We start from the raw sequence: 21,697 nt of genomic DNA on the forward strand, positions 1-21,697 counted from the left end.
TGGTATGTGTTGTATATGTGGTCCTGGACCCTGATTATTTTGATTGTCCAGTGGAAAAATGAAGAGTTGTCTGATTTAGTTGCTGTCTTTGGTAACCTGTGTATATCTGCTGTTTGTTCAGTGGGGCTCCAGTAAGAACCTTCTGTCTGTGAATAATGCTGGGACGGTACTTATCCTCAGTGAGCAGGTGATGTCTGCTCATTTCAACCAACAAGTAGCGGCCATTCAAGTTGCTCCCAACCAACTGAGCCTCACCTTCTTCTCTTCTGAAAACCAACAGATGCTTCGTACAGACATGCACGTTAAAGGAGTTTATGTCACCAAGGTGAGTGCTTGAAACATACTTATCAGTTCACATTGTAATAGACTTGTTTGTGTATCCTTGAATCCTGTGGATGGAACTCCATGTGCACCAACAAGTTAAGTTCTTCAACAAGATATTACTCTCTCTATTTTTCACACTTTTGTTCATTTAAAAATACGTTATTGCTAGTGGTAGTGAATGTGCAGTCCTTTGTTGCCACATGCAGAGTGAGTTGAGCCCTACGTACACAATTAAATGAGCTTGCAAACCGAGTATTTCATTTGTGAGAAACACTGACTTGAAAAAAACCTTGTGCAGTGACTCGGAGTCTGGTAGAGTGAAGGTTCATTGTTCATGGAATGGTTTCATTTGGAAATGCAAGGTGATGGCTAACCACATATCTTGTAACTTCTGGTTTTATTGTCCACTATTTGATAAAGCTTTTGTGAGATTGATCCATAATTCTGAGAAAAATTATTCAGTTGAAATGAATTATAGCTGTAAAAATATGTCATTCATACACTTATTTATCCGATATTTTGTGCATTTACAGTGCATCATTGAGTAGTTTAATATTGGATCATGACTCAGATTATAATTGTAGATTGAATCGCTGAACTAATTTGGAGAGCCTGACAGGGCTGTGCGTGAAACCTGTTTTCTTTTGGTGTAGGAGACAGTTGCAGTATGGAATGGAAAACATGCTACTGTTTTTGAATCATTTGGACCATCACTGAGAAATGCAGGTAAAATGTCATTCACTTTTTCAAGTAAAATCCAGCAGTTGCTAAATCAGTACAGTGGAAACAAGTTTCTTGGCATGGCAACTTAGCACAACCAACCTATGCCAGTGTCAGTGTTGCACTTAAGCTTTCTCTCTTCTTGTTGAACTCTATCATTGTAATTATCCATGTTTTCTCTCTCAAATGCTTGTGTATTTTCCCCTTAAATGCACCTATACTATCTGCTTCAACCGCTGTCTGTGGTAATAAGTTTTATATTCTTACTCTTCTTTGAATAAGAAGCTTTGAATTCCTCATTGAGATATCTTGTTGTTTGCTAAAAGAGAAAACATTCTGTGTCCATTTCATAAAAATGCTGAAGTTGAAAGGTAAAATATTTACAAATTGTCTTTAAAAATCTTTGCCTATTTATAAAAATTATCAGAATTTTGGAAAATTCATTTCTTCTGTAAAAACTATGAACTGGGTGATACACTTTGCGAAGGAAATATATGATCCTTAGGGACATAAATAGAACCCATGGTCACTGGGGAATCTGTGTGTGAAATGTTCTACGTGATTATTCCACTTGGTCTTCTATATATCTTTTCATGTTGATTTTCCTAAATTCTTGCCAGTGACAATAAAGTGCACTGTTTTCATCTAGGTTCATTTCCATGTGATTCTTCTGTTTTGGCTGTTCTTGAAGAGAGCATTTACACTGTGGAGCCAAACCGAGTGCAGGTGCGCACTCTACAGGTAAGTAGAAGTCTTTGATTTACTTCAGCATCAGTGATGTTTTAATTGAGGAAAAATTGCCTGCAAGTCCAAGGTTTTTAGCCGAACCTCCTTTGGAATTCTTTTTTAAGTTGTAATGAAGGTTTATAATGTATTATTTGAGAAATTGGGTTCTCGAGATAAATAGGTTTTGGTTTTAAGTTCCATGAAGGCATGGAATGTTCATTTTAATTTTTATTTTAACGGTCAAAACAGCCTTTCCAAGAAACATACTTGGACGTTTAACTTGATCACAAGCCGCCTGGTGAAATAATTGCTGAAGATGGAGAAAGAGGCCAGAGCATGTTCAGTTCAGAAGAAACCATCTGTAGCAGCAGATGTGCTGTTGAGCAGTCCCAAGTAAGAGAAGGGTCAATGGGTCAGCCTGCCTGTGTGTTTTAGGGAAAGACAGAAAGAAAATCGCATCTATTGATGTGTGGCAGGGTGGGTCAGTGGTTAGCACTACTACTTCACAGTGCCAGGGACCTGGATTCGATTGCAGCCTTGAGCGACTGTCTGTGGAGTTTGCGCATTCTCCCTGTGTCTGCATGGGTTTCTCTCTGGGTGCTGCAGTTTCCTCCCACAGTCCAAAGATGTGCAGGTTAGGTGAATTGGCAATGCTAAATTGCCCGTAGTATTCAGGGATGTGTATGTTCGGTGCATTATTCAGGGGAAATGTAAAGTATTAGGGTAGAGGTAGGGTGGGATATTTCTCAGAGGGTCAGTGTGGACTTGTTGGGCCAAATTACCTGTTTCCACACTCTAGGAATTCTATGAATTCTATGTTGAATGTGCAGAAACTCACTGAGAAGAAACAATTTCAGCTGAGTAAGACGTTAGAGTGAAGATAGAAGTGATAATTCACTTGGTTTGAGTGTGTAAAGGATATTATTTGGAAAAAGGATTGAATTTTTCTTTTTCCTGTTTATGATGAGAACTTTCCAAATTGGTTTATATATGGCTTTTTAAAAAAATATTTTCTTTTGTATGATAAACATTGATGTTCTTTTGTTAAAATTACATTGGAAGCCTCTTGTGGATAAATTCAATGACTGACCAGCTTAGTAACTGAATTGCAAGATTAAACTTATTGTCTGTCAAGCTAGGCTTAACTCTGGAATTTGACCTGTTCAGTATTACCATCAGCTGGGATCATAGCAAAATTGATTTCAGGAACGGTTTGTGTTATGAGAATATTTATTCTTCCTTATATGCTGGAACCCATAGAATGCAGAAACAGTTAATTCTGTTTTTCCCTCTCTACAGATTCTGCCAGACTTGCTGAGTTTTTCTAGTGTTGTTTCAGATTTTTAGCATCTGCAATATTTTGTCTTTATAGAAGGCTCAAAATGTCCTATTTATTTCAAAAGGCATGGGTGAATAGCCATTTTGTCAGATATTCTCTTTATCGTTCCTATTAGGCATGACTCTCAACTGCCAGTTATACTATCCTGCAGCCTAAATACAGATATATTTCGATCTATCCTCCTGTTATAGTTCCCTTAGTGAATTAGTAGATAAGTAAGCTTATGGTGTGGTACTCAACCATATAGACCAGAGAGATTCAGTATTTGTGCTTTTATATAGTCATTTCTGTTATCACTGCACTCAGAAGAGAGTGGGGGTCAAAATTTGACAACTTTCCCCTCCTACTTCATACCTAGTAGCACCTTTTGAAAATCAAGTGCCTTGAAGTTTAGTGGAGTTCCACTGTGGTTTAACATTTTGAACATTAACCATTTAGATGAGGTTTTGGAACTATGAGTCATCCTCGACTGAGCCGCAGCCATAGAGGATTTAATGTAGGAAAATCTAGCTTATCACAAACTAGAGAATTTACCAAGCAGTGAAAACAATGTGTAGAACACACTTGAATGTGCTGCATGGCACAGTTGTGGGGGCTGAAGGAGGCATAGATCAAGCTGTTTTTCTTTAAATGATTCTTTAAATAAATCATGACTTTCAAGTGAACTTCACCAGCCAGTCAAAAATATAAAAAGAGACCAAATTAACTGAAGTTGACAAGCAACTTCACAGAAAAATTTAACAAGGTTGTATTGCTGATAAAACAAGCAAGGGGAAGGAGGATATGTCTATAACAACTGTTTGTTAGAGAAAACTTTGATAGGTTCAACTGTTACTGACGTTAGATGCATTTTGTCAAAGCTTTTGTCCTGCAATTACTAGTACTTGCTGGATAATCCTGAAAGTCTTTTCATAGTCACTCATGGGGCATGGACATTGCTGACTGGGCCATCATTTATTGCCCATTCCCAATCTTCCTTGAAAAGATGATGGTGGCAAAGAATTATGCTGACAACCAATTTAAGATTGTCTGTTCGGCTAACAGTATGGTGCATTTGCATTAGCTGGAAGCTACGTATTAATTTACACAGCCCTTTACTCTGCAGACAGAAAACAACTTGGACATGCACTGTGCTGGTTTAAACTCAACAAAATAAATGACAGCCATTTGCTGGTTACTTTCTCAGGACAGTGTCTTGACCAATCACAGCCAACCTGCCTGGTTTGAAATAAAGCCTGATAGTTAACTGTCAAACATTATTAATTAGTATATTCTCCATGGCCACACTTCTCCAAACAGAGTCCAGTTGCCAAATAATCAGTACTTTCTTCTCATTCAATGTAAATGTAGGTTTCCCCTTCAGTTGGATTCTCACGAATTGTCTTGATCAGTGCAAGATGAAAAGCTTTAATATAACGTGCATTTTTCAGCAATATTCAACTTCTACACCACCAAACAACTATTTCATATTTTGTATTTTTGTTCTTTCCATTTGAGTATTTTAGTAATAACATTTTTATCTGAAATGAATATGTAATGTTGCACGATCAATTTATAAATTGCTAAATATTTTGAAACTGAATTGAATTGAATTGAATTTATTTATTGTCAAGTGTACTAAGGCACAGTGAAAAGCTTTGTCTTGTGAGCAATACAGGCAGATCAAGTAGTTAAGTAGCATGGATAAGTAAATAATAGGTAAACAGTGGCAAAAACAAAAACACAGGTACAGGTGAATGTTAAAAGTTTGTGAGTCCATTCAGTATTCTAGCAACAGTAGGATAGAAACTCTTTTGAAACCGGCTGGAGCATGTGTTCAGGCTTCTGTACCTTCTCCCTAATGGTAGAGGTTGTAGAAAAACATTGCCAGGGTGGGATGGATCTTTGAGAATGCTAGCAGTCTTTCCTTGACAGCGGGCCTAGTAGATGGATTCTATTGATGGGAGGTTGGCATTTGTGACTCTCCGGGACGAGTTCACCACTCGCTCGAACCGTCTCCAATCTTGAGTGGTACAGTTACCATACCAGGTAGTGATATATCCAAACAGAATGTTCTCGATGGTGCACCCATTAAAGTTGGCAAGCTGCCTGAGGAAGAAGAGATATTGTTGGGCCTTTGTAACCAGTGCATCCACATGAAGAGTCCAAGAAAGCTTGTTGTGGATGACCACTCCCAGGAGCTTGACACTATTCACTTGTTCCATCTCTGTGCTGTTAATGTGTAGGAGGGCATGAGTAACATCCTGCTGAAAGTCAATAATGAGTTTCTTGGTTTTGCCAGAATTGAGAACTAGGTTGTTCTCAGTGCACCATTTTCCCAGGTCTTCTATCTCGTTTGTAGATTCGACTGACTATGGTGGTGTCATCAGTGAACTTTTAAATGGCATTAGTCTGGTATTTGACGACGCAGTCATGGATTTACAGTGAGTACAGTAGGGGGCTGAGTAGATGCCCCTCAGGGGCTCCAGTGTTGACTGTTAGTGAGTATGAAATATTGTCCCCAATCTTCACTGATTATGGCCTGTGGGTCAGGAAACTGAGGATCTGGCTGCAGAGAGTGGGGCTTAGTCTGAGATCACTAACTTTAGAATCAGTCTCGAGGGGATAATAGTGTTGAAAGCTAAACTGTAGTCAATAAGTAGGATTCTTACTTAGCTGTTCTTGGTGTCAAGATATTCTAGGGAGGGGTGTGGGCAAGTGATATGCTATCTGACGTAGATCTGTTGGTCTGATAGGCAAATTGGAGTGGGTCAAGAGGAACTGAAACAACGCCAATGCTGTTCTATCGTTGGTTGAAGTCTGTTAAAAGATGCTGTGGAAATGTAAAAATAATTCCAGAAGATTAAATATTTTTCACAGAACCAGAGTTAAGTATTCTGGACATGTTACCAAAGGTTAGTCATGCATAAAAGACATAGGGAGGAATGGGGAAGGTGGTTAGGCACCGTGATATAAGAGCAATATATTCTAAAAAGGAAAGATAAAAAGACCTAGAAAGCGAATGTGCTTATTCTTCCAAATCCATCTGAGTTCATTTTGAATATATTTGAAGGTTACTTTCTGCACCAATGCTCTGCTTAGGGGGAGTGAGAAATGATATATAATTGTGTGATGCTTGATGCATTTTGCTGGAAATGACAATGAATGTGTTCTTCCTTTCAGGGTACAGTCAAGCAACTGCTCGTGTTTAATGAGACAGAGGGAAACCCCAGTCACCTTAACATCTGTGGGAACTTTCTTGTGGTGGGGACAGACACAGCGCATGTGAAAGTCTTTGATCTTTCCCGCAGGTATCCTACACAGTGCTGACATTTGAATTGAATCTATTTATACAGGTTGTGACGATGCTGTCACTTTAACAAGTTTATTTTGTCCTTGGGTTTTGTTTTAATGAGAGGTTGTAATGGCAGAGGAGCTGAGGGGTTGAGGAAGAGCCTAGTTTAACAATGGCAGGGGAGTGGCGCCAGCTCTCCCAAATCAGGTTTTTTTCTAGTTTGGTTTAGCTGTGACAGTCACAAGATGCTGGCGTCCAGGAAGGTTGCAATCTTCAGCAAATAATTCCTGACTGACTTTCTATCTGAAATCTCTTTGGATGTTGTTCCCTCCTGCCTGTAAGAAGCTATGTTTCAATTTACCTTTTTGCCAAGGGTGTTTGTGTGAGGTGTTACTGGATTGGGACGGTTCCTTAGTTAAGTTGCTGTATTTGGTGGTTAAGTTTTTCAATAGTTAAATTATTCTAAATTCCATTTTCTTTGTTCATGTTTCAACTGTAGTGTTTAAATTAACTCTGTTTTGCTTAAAGCCAAGTGGTTTGACCAGCTGCATCACACCCGGAATAGCCACTTCACATCTGCCTTTAAAATAAGAAAAAATTAGGGTCTAGACTACCACCTTAAAATATTTTGAGCGGGATCTAGCCTCGTCCACAACAGCGTTAAGCAAAAGGCCTCCAACTAAATCATGCTCCTATACTGAAGTTGCTGCTTTGATCAACAATGCAAAATGCTGCTCAAAATAAAAAGAATAAAACTGGATTTAGTAAATAAGAAGAATGAATGTTATAATAAGCCAGGGTCTGTCAGATATATCAGATTAACTACAATGAAAAATTATTTCCTGAATAGTACATGGATCCATGACATGTGTAAGACTCTGATCAAAGTAATGGAAATAAATTTCTGGGTTGTTATTTTTGAAGGTTAACATTAAATCAATTTAATTTCCTCCTTTTTTAGTCTTGTGCTGAAAACTAAGGATGAAATTATTACGCAAATATACTCGTGTGATGCAGTTCAAATGTTGGTACCCCTCATTTCAATTTACGCTCCACGCCTTTATAAAATATTCAATACATCTCTGCTATGTTCTTTTTATTTTCTGTTTCACAAGCCATGCACTGATATTATTCTGTTATGAGATGTTTTGATGCTGTATGTTTTTCTGCTAAAATACCTAGTCTCCTCAGAGGTTATTCTGAATATTGTGGACACAACATTGTTACTATATTTGAATACAGTATATTTAATCAAAACAATGTAAACTTGAATCGCCTCACACACTAGAGGGTGCTGGTGTGAAACTCAAGGTTATCCAAACAAATCGGACTGTAACTCAATCCAGTTAGATTGCACAGGCGCTGGTTCCTTTTCAACCAAATCCATGATTTTTGACTTTCATGGAGTTACATTTAGAATACCATTAAGATAATGTGATTATGAGGGTTAACAGCTATATAAACAACATCTCCAGATGCTTATGAGTGAATGAAAATACCGTTGCACTCAGTGCCTTTGTGGACATGTGGATAGAATTTTGTCTTTGATGTGAGAGGATTATCACTTTAGGTTTTACAGCACAACTTGAAAGCACCATCCAGAATTCATGTTCCAACAGTGACTACACTTAGTAATATTAATAATAACTTAATAATAGTAAATCCTAAAATATTGTCAGGTTTGTATAAAGTTTTTTTTTCCATATTGACTTAAGTGATTAGACTTCACTAGGATACTGCTTGTGTTTCAATAGGTTCTGGCACTAACAGTCTAGCCTTACACATGGTCAAGGCACTTGAAGTTGTGAATTTGAAGTCCCAGAGATTTAAGCAAGTTATCCAACAGTGTTTGGAGGACGATTCTTTTGCATGAAATGTTAAATTTAAGTCCTGTGTTGTTAAATATCAGAGATTAAACGCTTATTAGACAGAATCCAGTCATGTACTCATCTAGTCAGTTTTATTTCTAGTTCACAAACACCAATAATGCTTATTACTCCCTTTATTTATAGGGAGCTGCTCGCACTGGGATCAAAGTCCTGACATATAGCATGACTAGGGCTATAGATAGGATTTAAACTAAGGGACTCGCTCAGTTATGTGGAAAATTATAAAATCAAACAGAAAGTAAAAGGATTGCTGGTTAGTGATGGGTATGATTATTACCAGAAAATTCAAAGTTTGTGCGAAGATTTGTAGCTCGGGTGCTCGTTGTTGTGGTTCTGTTCGCCGAGCTGGAAGTTTTTGTTGCAAACGTTTCGTCCCCTGGCTAGGCGACATCATCAGTGCTTGGGAGCCTCCTGCGAAGCGCTTCTTTGATGTTTCCTCTGGTGTTTATAGTGGTCTGTCCCTGCCGCTTCCGGTTGTCAGTTTCAGCTGTCCGCTGTAGTGGTTGGTATATTGGGTCCAGGTCCTGATGCAGAGAAACAATAGCCAACCTACTGGACATACAGAACAGAAAACAGGACGCTGAATCTATCAACAAAGACGGCATACTTAAACTACTGGACTTGTGCCTCACAACACAATTCACATTCAACAACCAGATATACGAACAAATCAACGGAACACCCATGGGATCACCAATCTCGTGACTCATAGCAGAGGCAGTTATGCAAAGGTTAGAACAAATAGTCCTACCACAAATTCAACCCAAACTCTGGGTCAGATATGTCGATGACACGTTTGTAATCATTAAAAACACGGAACTAGAAAAAACACACCGGATCATCAACGCCACACTCACAGGAATCCGATTCACGAGAGAAGAAGAAACGGATAGCCAACTCCCATTCCTAGACGTGATGGTACAGAGAACACCGAACGGAGAATTCACTACAAGGGTATACAGGAAAGCCACACACACAGACCAAGTCCTAAACTATGAAAGTAACCACCCCAACACACACAAACGAAGCTGCATCAGGACACTATTCAAAAGGGCCACAACACACTGCAGTACACCAGAACTGCAAAAAGAAGAAGAGGAACACCTATACAAGGTATTTGCCAAAAACGGATACCCGCGCAACTTCATCAACAGATGCCTAAGAGAAAGACCACGGAACGAGGACATACCACAACCAAAAGGACTAGCCACACTACCATACATCAGGAGCATCTCGGAACTGACAGCCAGACTACTGCAACCCCTAGGACTCATAACGGCACACAAACCAACAGCCACGCTCAGACAACAACTCACCAGAACGAAGGACCCGATACCCAACATGAGCAAAACTAATGTAGTGTACAAAATACCATGCAAGGACTGCACAAAACACTATACAGGACAAACAGGAAGACAGCTAACAATCCGCATACATGAACATCAACTAGCCACAAAACGACACGACCAGCTATCCTTAGTAGCCACACACGCAGACAACAAGCAACATGAATTCGACTGGGACAACACTACTATCATAGGGCAAGCCAGACAGAGAACAGCCAAGGAATTCCTAGAGGCATGGCATTCATCCACAAACTCCATCAACAAACACATCGACCTGACCCAATATACCAACCACTACAGCGGACAGCTGAAACTGACAACCGGAAGCGGCAGGGACAGACCACTATAAACACCGGAGGAAACATCAAAGAAGCGCTTCGCAGGAGGCTCCCAAGCACTGATGATGTCGCCTAGCCAGGGGACGAAACATTTGCAACAAAAACTTCCAGCTCGGCGAACAGAACCACAACACTTACCAGAAAATAAAAGGAAGGGATAGAATCTGTGAATGTCATATTGTACTGAGTGTTATGGACCAGCCTGGACCTCTTCAAAGCATTTCAAGAAGGTAGCACAGACCCTAACATTTCTAGTTGTTTTGTAATACAGCTGGTCAAAGCACCTTTGTTTTAAACAAAACATAATTTATAAACAAAGTACTGGAAGAAACACAAACAAAAGAAAACAGAATATGGGATGGTTGATCATACAATCTCAGTATCCCATTCTCATTTTCTCTCCATACCCCTTGATTTCTTTAGCTGCAAGGGCATCAGCCAGCGCCCTCTTGAATATATCTAATGAAGTAGCCCTTTGGCTCAGTGGTTAGCACTGTTGCCTCACAGCGCCAGGGACCCGGGTTCGATTCCAGTCTCGGGCGACTGTGTGGAGTTTGCACGTTCTCCCCGTGTCTGTGTGGGTTTCCTCCGGTTGTTCCGGTTTCCTCCCGCAATCACAAAAGATGTGCAGGTCAGGTGAATTGGCCATACTAAATTACCCATCATGTTAGGTGCATTAGTCAGAGGGAAATGGGTTTGGGTGGGTTACTCTTCGGAGGGTCGGTGTGGACTTGTTGGGCCAAAGGGCCTGTTTCCACACTGTAGGGAATCTAATCTAAACTAATCTAATCTATCCAAAGACTCAACAGACTATCTCAACTTAATGATGCTGTTCCAAATTCCTGCAACAATCCCCATAAACTCCTTTGCAAAAAAGGTAAAATCACACACCAGGATCTTACAGGAGAGAGAGAGATGGCAGAGAGATTCAGCATGGAGCACCTTCCATGCAGCTGTTTCTTTTAGATTCCCAACTAACAACTGACCAGCAGCTCTGAATTGCTAGAATGCTTGCTAAAACCAAGACAAACCATCGAAAAGCTGAGGTGGGAGAACTGGCCACCCCTTTTCATTGTACAAGTATTGTTTTAAGTTAAAACCTTCTTCAAGTAGATAAACGCAGACAGTGTCTTTTTGACCCCTCTGAAAAAAAACACCAAGGACAACCTAACCTTGTCCAAGGAGCAACATCGTCCCTCCAAGCAACCATAAAAGTTAGGGAAACTTAAAATAGAACAAACTTGTAGGTTTTGTATCTTATTGCACAAAGCATTCAGAATATTGTAGACAAACTGATGGTGCAGATAAAGATAAATGAATGTGATCTCATATCCATTACAGAAACATGCTTACAAGGAGATTAAAACTGGGAATTTTGCAATCGGGCATTTGACCTTTCAGAGAGACAGGAGGAATGGAAAAGGTGATGAGGTGGCTCTGTTAATAAGAAATTAAATGAAGACAGTTATGAGTGATGATGTAGGTACTGTTGATTATGGTCTATTTGGATGGAGATTAAAAAAATCTATTTGTCATCAGTCAAGCCGTCAATTGTGAGTGTCTGATCCTCATCCTCATAGCTGTGCAACTCTCTAGACCGAGGCACAAACAGACATTCCTGTGGCCAACAGCAAACAAACAGCATGGTGTGTTGCCTCCTTGGTGCCAGGATCAAGGATGTCTCAGAAAAGGTACAGAATGTTCTCGAGGGGAAGAGAGCCCAGCAGGAGGTCATTGTACACTTGGGAACCAACAACACAGGAAGGGAAAAGGATGAGATCCTGTAGGGAGAATATAGAGAGTTAGTCAGGAATTTAAAAAGGAGGTCTCGAGGGTAATAATGTCTGGATTACTCCCAGTGCTACGAGCTAGTGACAGTAGGAATAGGAGGACAGAGCAGATGAATGCATGGCTGAGGAGCTGTTGTAATGGGAGAAGGATTCACATTTTTGGATCATTAGAATCTCTTCTGAACTGGAAGTGACCTGTACAAGAAGGATGGATTGCACCTGATTTGGAAGGGGAGTAATATACTGGTAGGGAGATTTGCGAGACCTGCTCAGGAGGATTTAAACTAGTAAGGTCGGGAGGTGGGACCCAGGGAGATAGTGAGGAAAGAGGTCAATCTGAGACTGGTACAGTTGAGAAAAGAAGCGAGTCAAACAGTCAGGGCAGACAGGGACAAAGCAGAGAACAAGGTAAGATTGACAAGTTAAACTGCATTTATTTCAATGCAAGAGGCTTCATGGGGAAGGCAGATTAACTCAGGGCATGGTTAGGAATATGGGACTGGGGTATCATAACAATTACAGAAACCCAGCAACCATGAAGAATGTACCCGAGCATCTAGTTCCCATGCTGTACAATTATTCTTTTCCGATCTTAGACAAAACTTTATATGTACCTCTTCATTTTTAACGTCCTTCCCTTTGATTATAAACCATATCTCCCTAATTAAAATTGGTTTCCAATGGCCTTACATTTATCTCTCAAGGCTCATCAAATTCTATCCAAAACTTCAGACTTAGTTAAAATCTTATTACGTGCATGTTGTCCATTCAAAGGCTCTGAAAAATAAGAGCTCTTTGTAGATCCTTCCCAAGTTTGGAACTGGTTACTTATTACTGACAGAACCTCAGGATCCATACTGAAAACTAAGATAGACTGCATCCTCCTACCATCCAGCATTCTTGCTCATGTTTTTTTCTTCTGCACAGACCTCTGAGGTCTATGTGTGGCAGCAACATCTGGGATGGGAAGTCAGTGCAGTGAACAGCATCGACATGCTAATTGCCGTGCTCAGACCTTTTGTGCATGCAGCTGAGAGAGAACATTGCTACCATCTACAGCAAATTTTTAGCATGAACAGCCCATGCAAGTGCAGCCAATAATTTACAGTTTGGCTCATCAACTACCATATCCATAATGACATGTTTACATTTGCATTCTTTGATTTGATTGATTTATTGTCACATGTACACAAGTACAGCGAAAAGCTTTGTTTACGAGCAGTATAGGCAGATCATAATAAGCAAGGACATACAGATCATGGGTGAGAAAAAACTAGACACAGGCATACAAGTTACATCACACATGGCGTGCACTGGGCAAGGTCAACATGAGCAAGATCAGCATTATTTCAATTTAGAGATTCCATTCACTCTAATAATGGCAGGGAAGAAGCTGTTCTTGAATCTGCTGGAGCATGTGTTCAATCTTCTCTATCCTCTGCCTGATGGAAGAGGTTGTGGGAGAGCATTGCCAGAGTATGATGGGTCTTTGATGATGTTGGCAGACTTTCTGCAGCAAGGGCCATGTAAATGGAGTCCTTGGATGGAAAGTTCGCTTCTGAGATGGTCTGGGCTGTGCATACAACCTTCTGCAGTTTCTTATGGTCCTGGGCAGAGCAATTGCCGTACCAGGTTGTTATACACTCGGACAGTATGCTTTCACTGGTGCATTGGTAAAAGTTGGTGAGGGAGCTTGTGGGCATGCCAAATTTCCTGAGCCATCTAAAGAAGAGGTGTTATTGTGCCTTTTTGACTGTCACATCTACATGGGAAGTCCAGCTCAGGTTGCCAGTTATTGTCACTCCTAGGAACTTGACTATCTTGATCCTCTCAACCTCAGCACCGTTGATGTAGAAGGGTGTTCTTTCTGAAGTTAATGATCAGTTCTTTAGTTTTGCTGACATCGAGAGAGAGGTTGTTCTCATTGCATCACTTCACCAAGCCCCCTGTCTCCTTTCTGTATTCTGACTTGGCATTGTTTGATATCTGTCTTACCACGGTGGTGATGTCAGCAAAAGTGTAGATGGCATTCATTCGGAATTTGGTCAGACAGTCATGAGTGTACAGGGAGAACAGTAGGGGGCTGAGAATTCATCCTTGGGGGGGCTCCAGCATTAAGTATTATCGTCGGGAAGGTGTAGTTGTCTGTCTTCACTGATGTGGTCTGTGGGCCAGAAAGCTCAGGATTCAGTTGTAGAGAGTGGAGCCAAGACCTCGGTCTCAGAGTTTTGAGATCAGTCTGGAGCAGGTAATGGTATTGAAGGTGGAGCTGTAGTCAATGAGCACGAATCTGATGGAGATGTCCTTGTTGTCCAGATGTTCCAGGGATGAATGCAAAGCTAGGGAAATGGCATCCATTGCAGACCTATAATGTCAGTAGGCAAATTGTAGATGATCAAGGCAGGCTGGGAGGCTAGAATTGATGTGGGCCATGACCAGCCTCTCGAGGCACTTCATGATTATGGCGGTCAGAGTCATTGGGCATTAGTCGTTAAGGCATGTTGCATGTGCTTTCTTAGGTGCTATATACCCATCTCTAAGTTCATCATTTGCATGTTCTTTCCTCTATTATTGCAGTGGTTCAAGTCTAGCTTTTACCCACTTTTCATATATTACCTAAATAATATCTTTACTATGCATTATTGTCTACTGTCAAAATCTGGTTGTCTGATTAATAAAACGTAAAATGGAATTTATTTTTTCTTTATCCCATGCCATTAGGTCCATAGTCACTACCTCATTAAAATGCCTTGTTTAATGGAAGACAAGTTGTGATGGTGTCCTTCCATATTTCTTACAAATCTCACATCAAATCATGTATATCTTTTGTAAGAGATTGTATTCTTCATGCCTTTACTCCTGCATGCTTTACTGAAATGTTCTACTTTTTTGAGGATGTATGGTCAAATTGTCTATGAAGTTTTAACACAATTCATCTTCTAACTTTATGGCCCATGATGTCAGTTATGCTTCTGTAATTTCTTCAGTGGAAAAATTGTGTTCCGTTAAAGGAATAGTGTCCTGATTGTATAAATTGCAATTTCAAAAATTTTCCAAAGACAGCAGCCTTGCTGTTTTCCATATCCAGTTTCATCGACACTTGCGTCATTGATGGCCGACTTAATATCAAGGATATTTCACTAGATATTACATCCTTACCAATAAAATTATTAAATTAGTAAATCCAGCTCATTTGCATGGACTGACTCCTCTTTAAAGATTTTAGTGTGTTAACAGCTGCAAATCTAAAACTGGTGGAACTCTCTAAACTCTTAACTTTATTCTAATCCTTATTACTCAGAAAATATCCAGTCTAATCCACAGACTGTAGATGGCATCACTGTCTAATACTGCACAATGGAAAGATTCTGCCACCAATGCATTCATCAATGACCTGAAACTTCTTGTGATCAATAGAAACTTTCCCTTTAACCTATATATCCAACTTCTATCTTTGAATCAACACAAAAGGATCTGAGTGTTCTTGCGTATGAGAGACAAAAGGTTACCATGCAGGTGCAGCAAGTAATTGAGTAAACGAATAGACTTTTGACCTTTATTGCTCAAGAGTTGGGTTTTGAAAATAGTGAAGTCTTGTTAAAACTTTACAGAATGTTATTGAGGAATACTGTGCACATTTTATGTCCCCGTATTTAAGAAAGGATATACCGGCAGTGAAGGTAGTTCAAAAGAGATTCACTAGGTTGATTCCTGGAATGAAAGGTTGACTTCATATGTGATCAGTTGTCTCATTTGTAGTGTTTCTGTAAAGGATTTTTTTTCAAGAAGTTTCCTTAGTGCTTTGGACGTTTCTAGTAATGTTTATCTGCAAATACTGTTGAAACTCGATTGTTTGGCACAGTATAGTAACTTAAAACCCAACACACAGTTTGGGCAATTCAAATTCTAGCCTGCCAAACTCAACTACAGAATCTTTTGTGTCTTTCAGTAAGATCACCTGTGCTGCAGAACATCAGCATTAGGCAAATTATGCCCCAAAACAGCCTCATGGCCCAGCATGTCTGTCACTCCACAGTTACCATCAAACAAGGTTCAACCTTGGTTCAGTAAAGAGTACAGGAGGGCAAGCCAGGCTTTCAGAACATTCTGAAGAAGGGTCACTGGATCCGAAACATTAACTCTGCTTTCTCTCCACAGTTGCTGCCTGACCTGCTGAGTTTTTCCAGCAATTTATGATTTTGTTCGAGAAAAGGCCAGATTGCAGGTATTTGGAAGTATTTAGAAAAGTTAATTGAATGTTATTTTTTATTGTGATGTGAATTGAACATATAGGTGGTAACAAAAGTAGAGAGGATATGCTTCCATAAATGGGGCATTGATGAGACCATATCTGGCATACTTTGAATAGCATTGGTCTCCTTATTCAAGGAAGGATGTAAATGCATTGGAAGCAGTTCAGAGGAAGTTTATGAGACTAATACCTGAAACATGTAAGTTTCTTTTAAGAAGAGGTTGGATAAACTTGGCTTGCGTCTGCTGGAGTTCAGAAGAGGAAGGCGTTATTTGATTGAAGCGTATAAGATCCTGAGGGGTTTTGACCAGGTAGATGTAGAAAGGATGCTTACTCCTGTAGGAAAATCTATAACTAGGGGGTCTCTATTTAAAAATAAGGAGTCACCCATTAGGACCAAAATGAGAAATATTTTCTGTTCAAGGGTTGAACTTTCTTGGAACTCTGTTCCTGAATTGCAGTGGAATTAGGTGGAAATGTGGAGTTGAGATTACAATCAGATTAGCCATAATGTTATTAACTGGCAAAGCAGAATCAAAGGGGCAAATAGAGTGCATTACTTCTATCTCCTATATTCATTTAATTACATGGGTAGAGGTTAATGAGCATGTTATTCCCTTTATGTGCACAATTATGGACTAGTGGTGATTTTCAGTTACAGGGGAGACAAATATTACTTGTTTTGTCTATCTTTCAGGCTTAGCTGTGTTTGCAGGAAGGATTTTTTTTTATCAGTATTCTGATACTTGCCTAACCTGATGTTCATTCTGTTCTGTAGGGAAGCAAAGCCACACTGTAATGCTAAAAACCTGGCAGAGCATGTCCCCAATCTTGGGAGTATTACATCTGTGAAATGCAGCTCCAATGGTAATAACGTCAGCATTCTCATCAATAGGGTAGGTACAGCTGAAAACTTGCCAACTCCAAACAGTCTTCCTTGCACATTTGGACCAACAATGGTAACAGCGAAACCTTTTTCTACAATGGAACTCTGTCACAAGATTTAATTCTGTTACACAATTGTGTGATTATAGATGGTAATTTATATATAAATGTGAGTTTTTGTTTATTTATTGAGTTTTTTTTTGTTTTTTCTGTTAGTAATATATGAATTATCTGTGTGTCTGAAGTTAATAATTAACTTGTAAGTATTTCTATAGCCATGGTAATTTATTTTAAAACAATTTTTGAAGCTTAACTTTAAAGATTTTTTGTTGTATGTTGGTAGGGTTTTAAGCCAAATAGGATAAATAAGCTGCTGTTGAGAAAGTTTGAGAGGTATTTTTTAAGCCTTGGAGAAAACCCATAGTTTAGTGGGAGATTTTATTTTTAGCTTTTACTTTGAGTTTTAAGCAATCTTCTGAAGTCGTTTGATTAGCATCCTTATGTAAACCAGTGCTCCTGAGAAGGGAAGGATATAGTGAAAATAGATTACTTGGAAGTGATGCATCAGTGATAGTCCCAGGGCAAAAATGTTGGGATAAAATCCTGAAGTGATTGCTTTAAACTGTGTATTTTTAAGCTCAGGTATACAATTAACTCCAGGAAGAAGCTATCTGCAGTACCACTCTATAAGTTAAAGTCACAAGTGGCGTAAGCCTATTGAGATATTATAGACAGGGACTCTGATTTGAGTACTGTATGAGTGGTGTTTTTAACAACAATACAAGATGTATTTTTAGATACTGTACCAGGTTGCATTTGGTGTACTAAAGAAAAGCTATTGTTTTTGTTTGCAATTTATAAGTATTTTGGGATCAAAGGGTTATATTTTCACTGTGCATTTACAAATGTTTGAATTTGTATACAAATAGAGAAAAACACTAAAAGAACTGTGAATGCTGGAAATCAGAAACAGAATCAGAAATTGCTGGAAAATCTTAGCAGTTTTGGCAGCATCTGTGGAGAGAAATCAGAATTAACCATTCAGGTCAAGTGATCCTTCTTTAGAGCTGATGCTATCTAGGAAATGTTGATTTTTTTAATGCAGAAAATAGGGTAGAGGAGAGAGGGAAAGGAGTAAATGATTGGTGGAGATAGAGCCCAAAGAGAGAGAAGAGTAGTTGGACAGACAAAGGAGTGGATAATGATCAGCCTAGGAGAATAAATAGCTACTAATGGGGACTATTAATGGTGAACAATGGGTGGTGTGTAATAGCAGACCATGTGATAACAAGACCTGGTGTGTCGGGGTTAGGGAAAGGAAATGGGAGAAGATGTCTCAAGCCTCAAAATTATTAAACTTGTTATTGAAGGGAAATGGGCCAAATGCTGGCAAGTGGGACTAGATTTATTTCGGTTATCTGGTCAGCATGGACACGTTGAACTGAAGGGTGTGTTTCTGTGCTGTATATCTCTATGATTCTATAACTCCGAGTCCAGAAGCCTACGAGTTTCCAAATGGAAAATGAGGTGCTGAGCTTTACTAGCACACTGCAACAAGCCTAAGACAGAGATGTTGGCCAGGGAACAATGTAGTGTGTTGAAAAGCAGGCAACTGGAAGCTCAAGGTCTTTTTTGTGAACAGAACGTAGGTGTTCTGTGAAGTGGCACTGAATCTACACTTCGTTTCTCCAATGAAGAGGAGATCACATTGTCAGCAGCGAATGCAGTAGACTAGATTGACTGATCAACTGTGCTGTCAATAACGAGCAGAACGAATGTCAAAATACCCTGCAAGGACTGCAACAAACATTACATTGGGCAGACAGGCAGGAAACTAGCCCCCAGGATACATGAGCACAAACTAGTCACCAAAAGACATGACCAACTATCACTCGTATCCATACACACAGGCGAAGAGGGACAGCAATTCAACCGGAACAATACATACGACCTGGGGCAGGCTAAACAAAGACATGCACAGGAATTCCGAGAGGCCTGGCATTCAAACTGGAACTCCAATAACAAACATATCGATTTGGACCCCATTTACCAACCTCTCAGAAAAAGAACCGGAAGTGATATCACCCACCACAACAGACCAATACACATAAATGGCAAGTGGGATAGGACACGAGTACTTCGTCGGAGGCTCACTGTTGATGTTACCCAGCATGGTGACTAACTGTCTGAGGACAAATCTACCAGCTCAGCAAGCAAGCTTACAACCCAAGAGCTGGGAAGCTATCCTGGCATTCTGGATTTACCTCTCAGTCAACATCGCAATGACAGACAGAGAAAGCATAAATGAGAAGTTGTATTCTTTATGGGACCACAATTTCAGTACATAAGCAGATCTCGGCACTCAATCATGGGAAGGATCCTATTATCCATAAGAAGAGACTGCAAGGTGCACAAAAGTGATGCTAACAGCCATTCTCATACATCATGAGCAGTCATCCAGTCACTGACTGGATGGATACTGTTGCCTATGGCAAAGGTACTATGCTGAGCAACAAGAAGAATACCAATCTGTCTGTTCATTGTGTTCTGTCTGTGTATAGATCCTAGCACATGTTTCTTGAGTCACTTGTTAGGTTGGTTTCTTTTTGTCTACCTTGTATTTGCAACAAGGTGAACTGGGAATCTGAGACTCAGTGGCCATATTATGCAGGAAGACAGTCTTCACAGGTTGGCACGGCAAGATTCATTTTAATATAATTAGCACAATCTTTCTATATTTAGTGTCCTTATGGCAAGTTCCATTCTCAGGTACCTGGTCAGTTTGTCTACTGATCTTCAGTTTTCAAAGCAATGTGTGGGGAAAGTTGGTATTTCGTTTATTCATGTTCTGTTTAATTGCTGTTTAGTTTTGAATTTTAGTCTTTTTTTTGTTACTGAGACATTGATGAAATGGTATTTTCCCTTAGGTGAATGGCACCCCAGATTCCAGGGTGTTCTTCTATGATGTGGAGATGGACACTCTGAATTATTTTGACTTTGAAACTGGACGACCAAGCAGTGAAATCTGTTCTGTTCCTCATGTGGAAGAAAGTGACACGGAAAAGTGAGTAAGTTAGGATGGCTGTTAAATGAGAGAGGTCCCTTAAGTTGCTTGTGGCGGTTTAAAGCTAAGCAAAGATTGTATGCTAATTGTGTTCTTCATACTGAAGCACCTCCAAGAATGAAAAATAGAAACAAATACTGATTTGCTAGGGTTTTGGGAGACTTGGAATGCACAGGGGTAGGTAGTGGAGCTATTTTTATAAGGGAGAAAGGTCTAGGACAAGAAGATAATAGTCAAATAAGCAATAACTATCTGGGGAGGAGAAGGCATGGCAGATGAAGTTATATTTTTTGATATAACTTATGCACTATATAATTAGAAACACATACAGGCCAGATTTGGTCATAATGACATTTCTCCTTCCTCACTGTATGTATCAAATACAACAAGAGAAAGTCCACTAACTAACCTAACATGGATGAAAACACATGACTTGTTGCAGCTTTTCATAGTCTGTGATTTTAACTATGCAGGGGGCATTCTCAGATGAGTGAACTGCTGGGACGATATCCAATCAGCCATTTCTGGGACCAGAATGAACCTAAACTGTTTGTTTGTGAAGCACTTCTGGCTGTTTCAACTTCAAAGCAGTCAAAACTGCATGCAGCTACTGAGACCAATTGCCCAGAGTACAAGGTGGGTATTTTGTCAGAAGCAAAAATTGCAGATTTGAGAGGAAAGAAAGAGCCTTGTGGCTGGATTTTAAATTTCGAGTCAGGTAGCTCAAGTCTGGAAATTTCCTGATTTCTCATGCTAACTTGTGACACCTGTTCACCTAATACAAAAAAACTGAACCTTATAGTAACAATGATAAATGTGAAATGGTTAAAAGTCACTCATTAATAATGTTTTGAAAAGAAACTGCTGTTGTTACAACCTGTAAAAGTGTCAATTGGCCCAACCATCAAAATATCAATAAGAAGCTGTAAACACTTGGCATCTGTTTATCTTGTGGGAGAGAAACAAACATTTTGAGGCATTGACAAAAGAGATCAGGCGACACTAGCTTACTAACATCAAAGAACAGTCAGTCTTTTCTGCAGCCGTGTTAATAAGATCATTCATATAATACTTTATGAGAATCTGTATTCTTTTATGAGCTTTGGGCGAGTTGACTTGGGCATCTGGGATCATTGGAGATAAGTGCTGGAGGGACATATACGGGAATTGGCGTGGAGGGACATGAGTAAGACCTTTTGAACAAACCTTTCAAAATAATCCCAAATCCAAACTATGGTTTATCACTCCTCTGAGATGGGTGAGTCGAGTCATGGAGAAGGTGGAAAAATTGAAAGGGTATAGAAAATGCCTATTCTAGAATTGGACCTTATCAGGTTGGGAGTATGAGCCCAGATTCTTATCCTGTGCCAATGAAAATTGGAGGATTCAAGAAGGAGATCAGGAACCTTGAAATAGGTTTTTCGCCCGTCATTTTTATACATCCCCCCAGCCCACTCCAGTTTGCATCAAACATAGTTGGATCATTAAAATTCAGGCCTTGGTAGTTCTAAGCTAAAACTCCTCTGCAATAACAGCTTGATAAACAACAATAACTTGTTAACATTCCCATACTTGCCTCTGTATTTCTATGTAATTCGATAAGGATGCTGCTGTTCAATACAACAGGAGGCTTCCTCACTCTGAATAGTGGGTGCCTCTCACTGAGTGTCAGGGCATTTTTACTTTTGTTTAATTTATGACTCTATTGTATCGATCTCAGCTATGTTTGACCCCTGCGATCAGAACCCTT

At 39.7% G+C, this 21,697-nt stretch overlaps 1 protein-coding gene across 3 annotated transcripts in view; it reads left to right on the forward strand.

The window, feature by feature from the left end:
* ift140 (intraflagellar transport 140 homolog (Chlamydomonas)) overlaps positions 1-21,697 on the forward strand; it is a 144,778-nt gene that overhangs the window by 27,375 nt on the left and 95,706 nt on the right. For all 3 annotated transcript variants that reach the window (XM_043711518.2, XM_043711517.2, XM_087997859.1), the window contains exons 10-16: positions 122-325; positions 978-1,050; positions 1,694-1,785; positions 6,272-6,399; positions 16,777-16,894; positions 19,811-19,947; positions 20,421-20,583. In XM_043711518.2, the coding sequence (XP_043567453.2) occupies positions 122-325; positions 978-1,050; positions 1,694-1,785; positions 6,272-6,399; positions 16,777-16,894; positions 19,811-19,947; positions 20,421-20,583 (915 nt within the window). The remainder of the gene's footprint in view (positions 1-121; positions 326-977; positions 1,051-1,693; positions 1,786-6,271; positions 6,400-16,776; positions 16,895-19,810; positions 19,948-20,420; positions 20,584-21,697) is intronic.

Source organism: Chiloscyllium plagiosum, unplaced genomic scaffold (assembly GCF_037043375.1).
Source record: "Chiloscyllium plagiosum isolate Xiang-an unplaced genomic scaffold, Cpla_swu_hap1 HiC_scaffold_20, whole genome shotgun sequence".
Lineage (NCBI taxonomy): Eukaryota > Metazoa > Chordata > Chondrichthyes > Orectolobiformes > Hemiscylliidae > Chiloscyllium > Chiloscyllium plagiosum.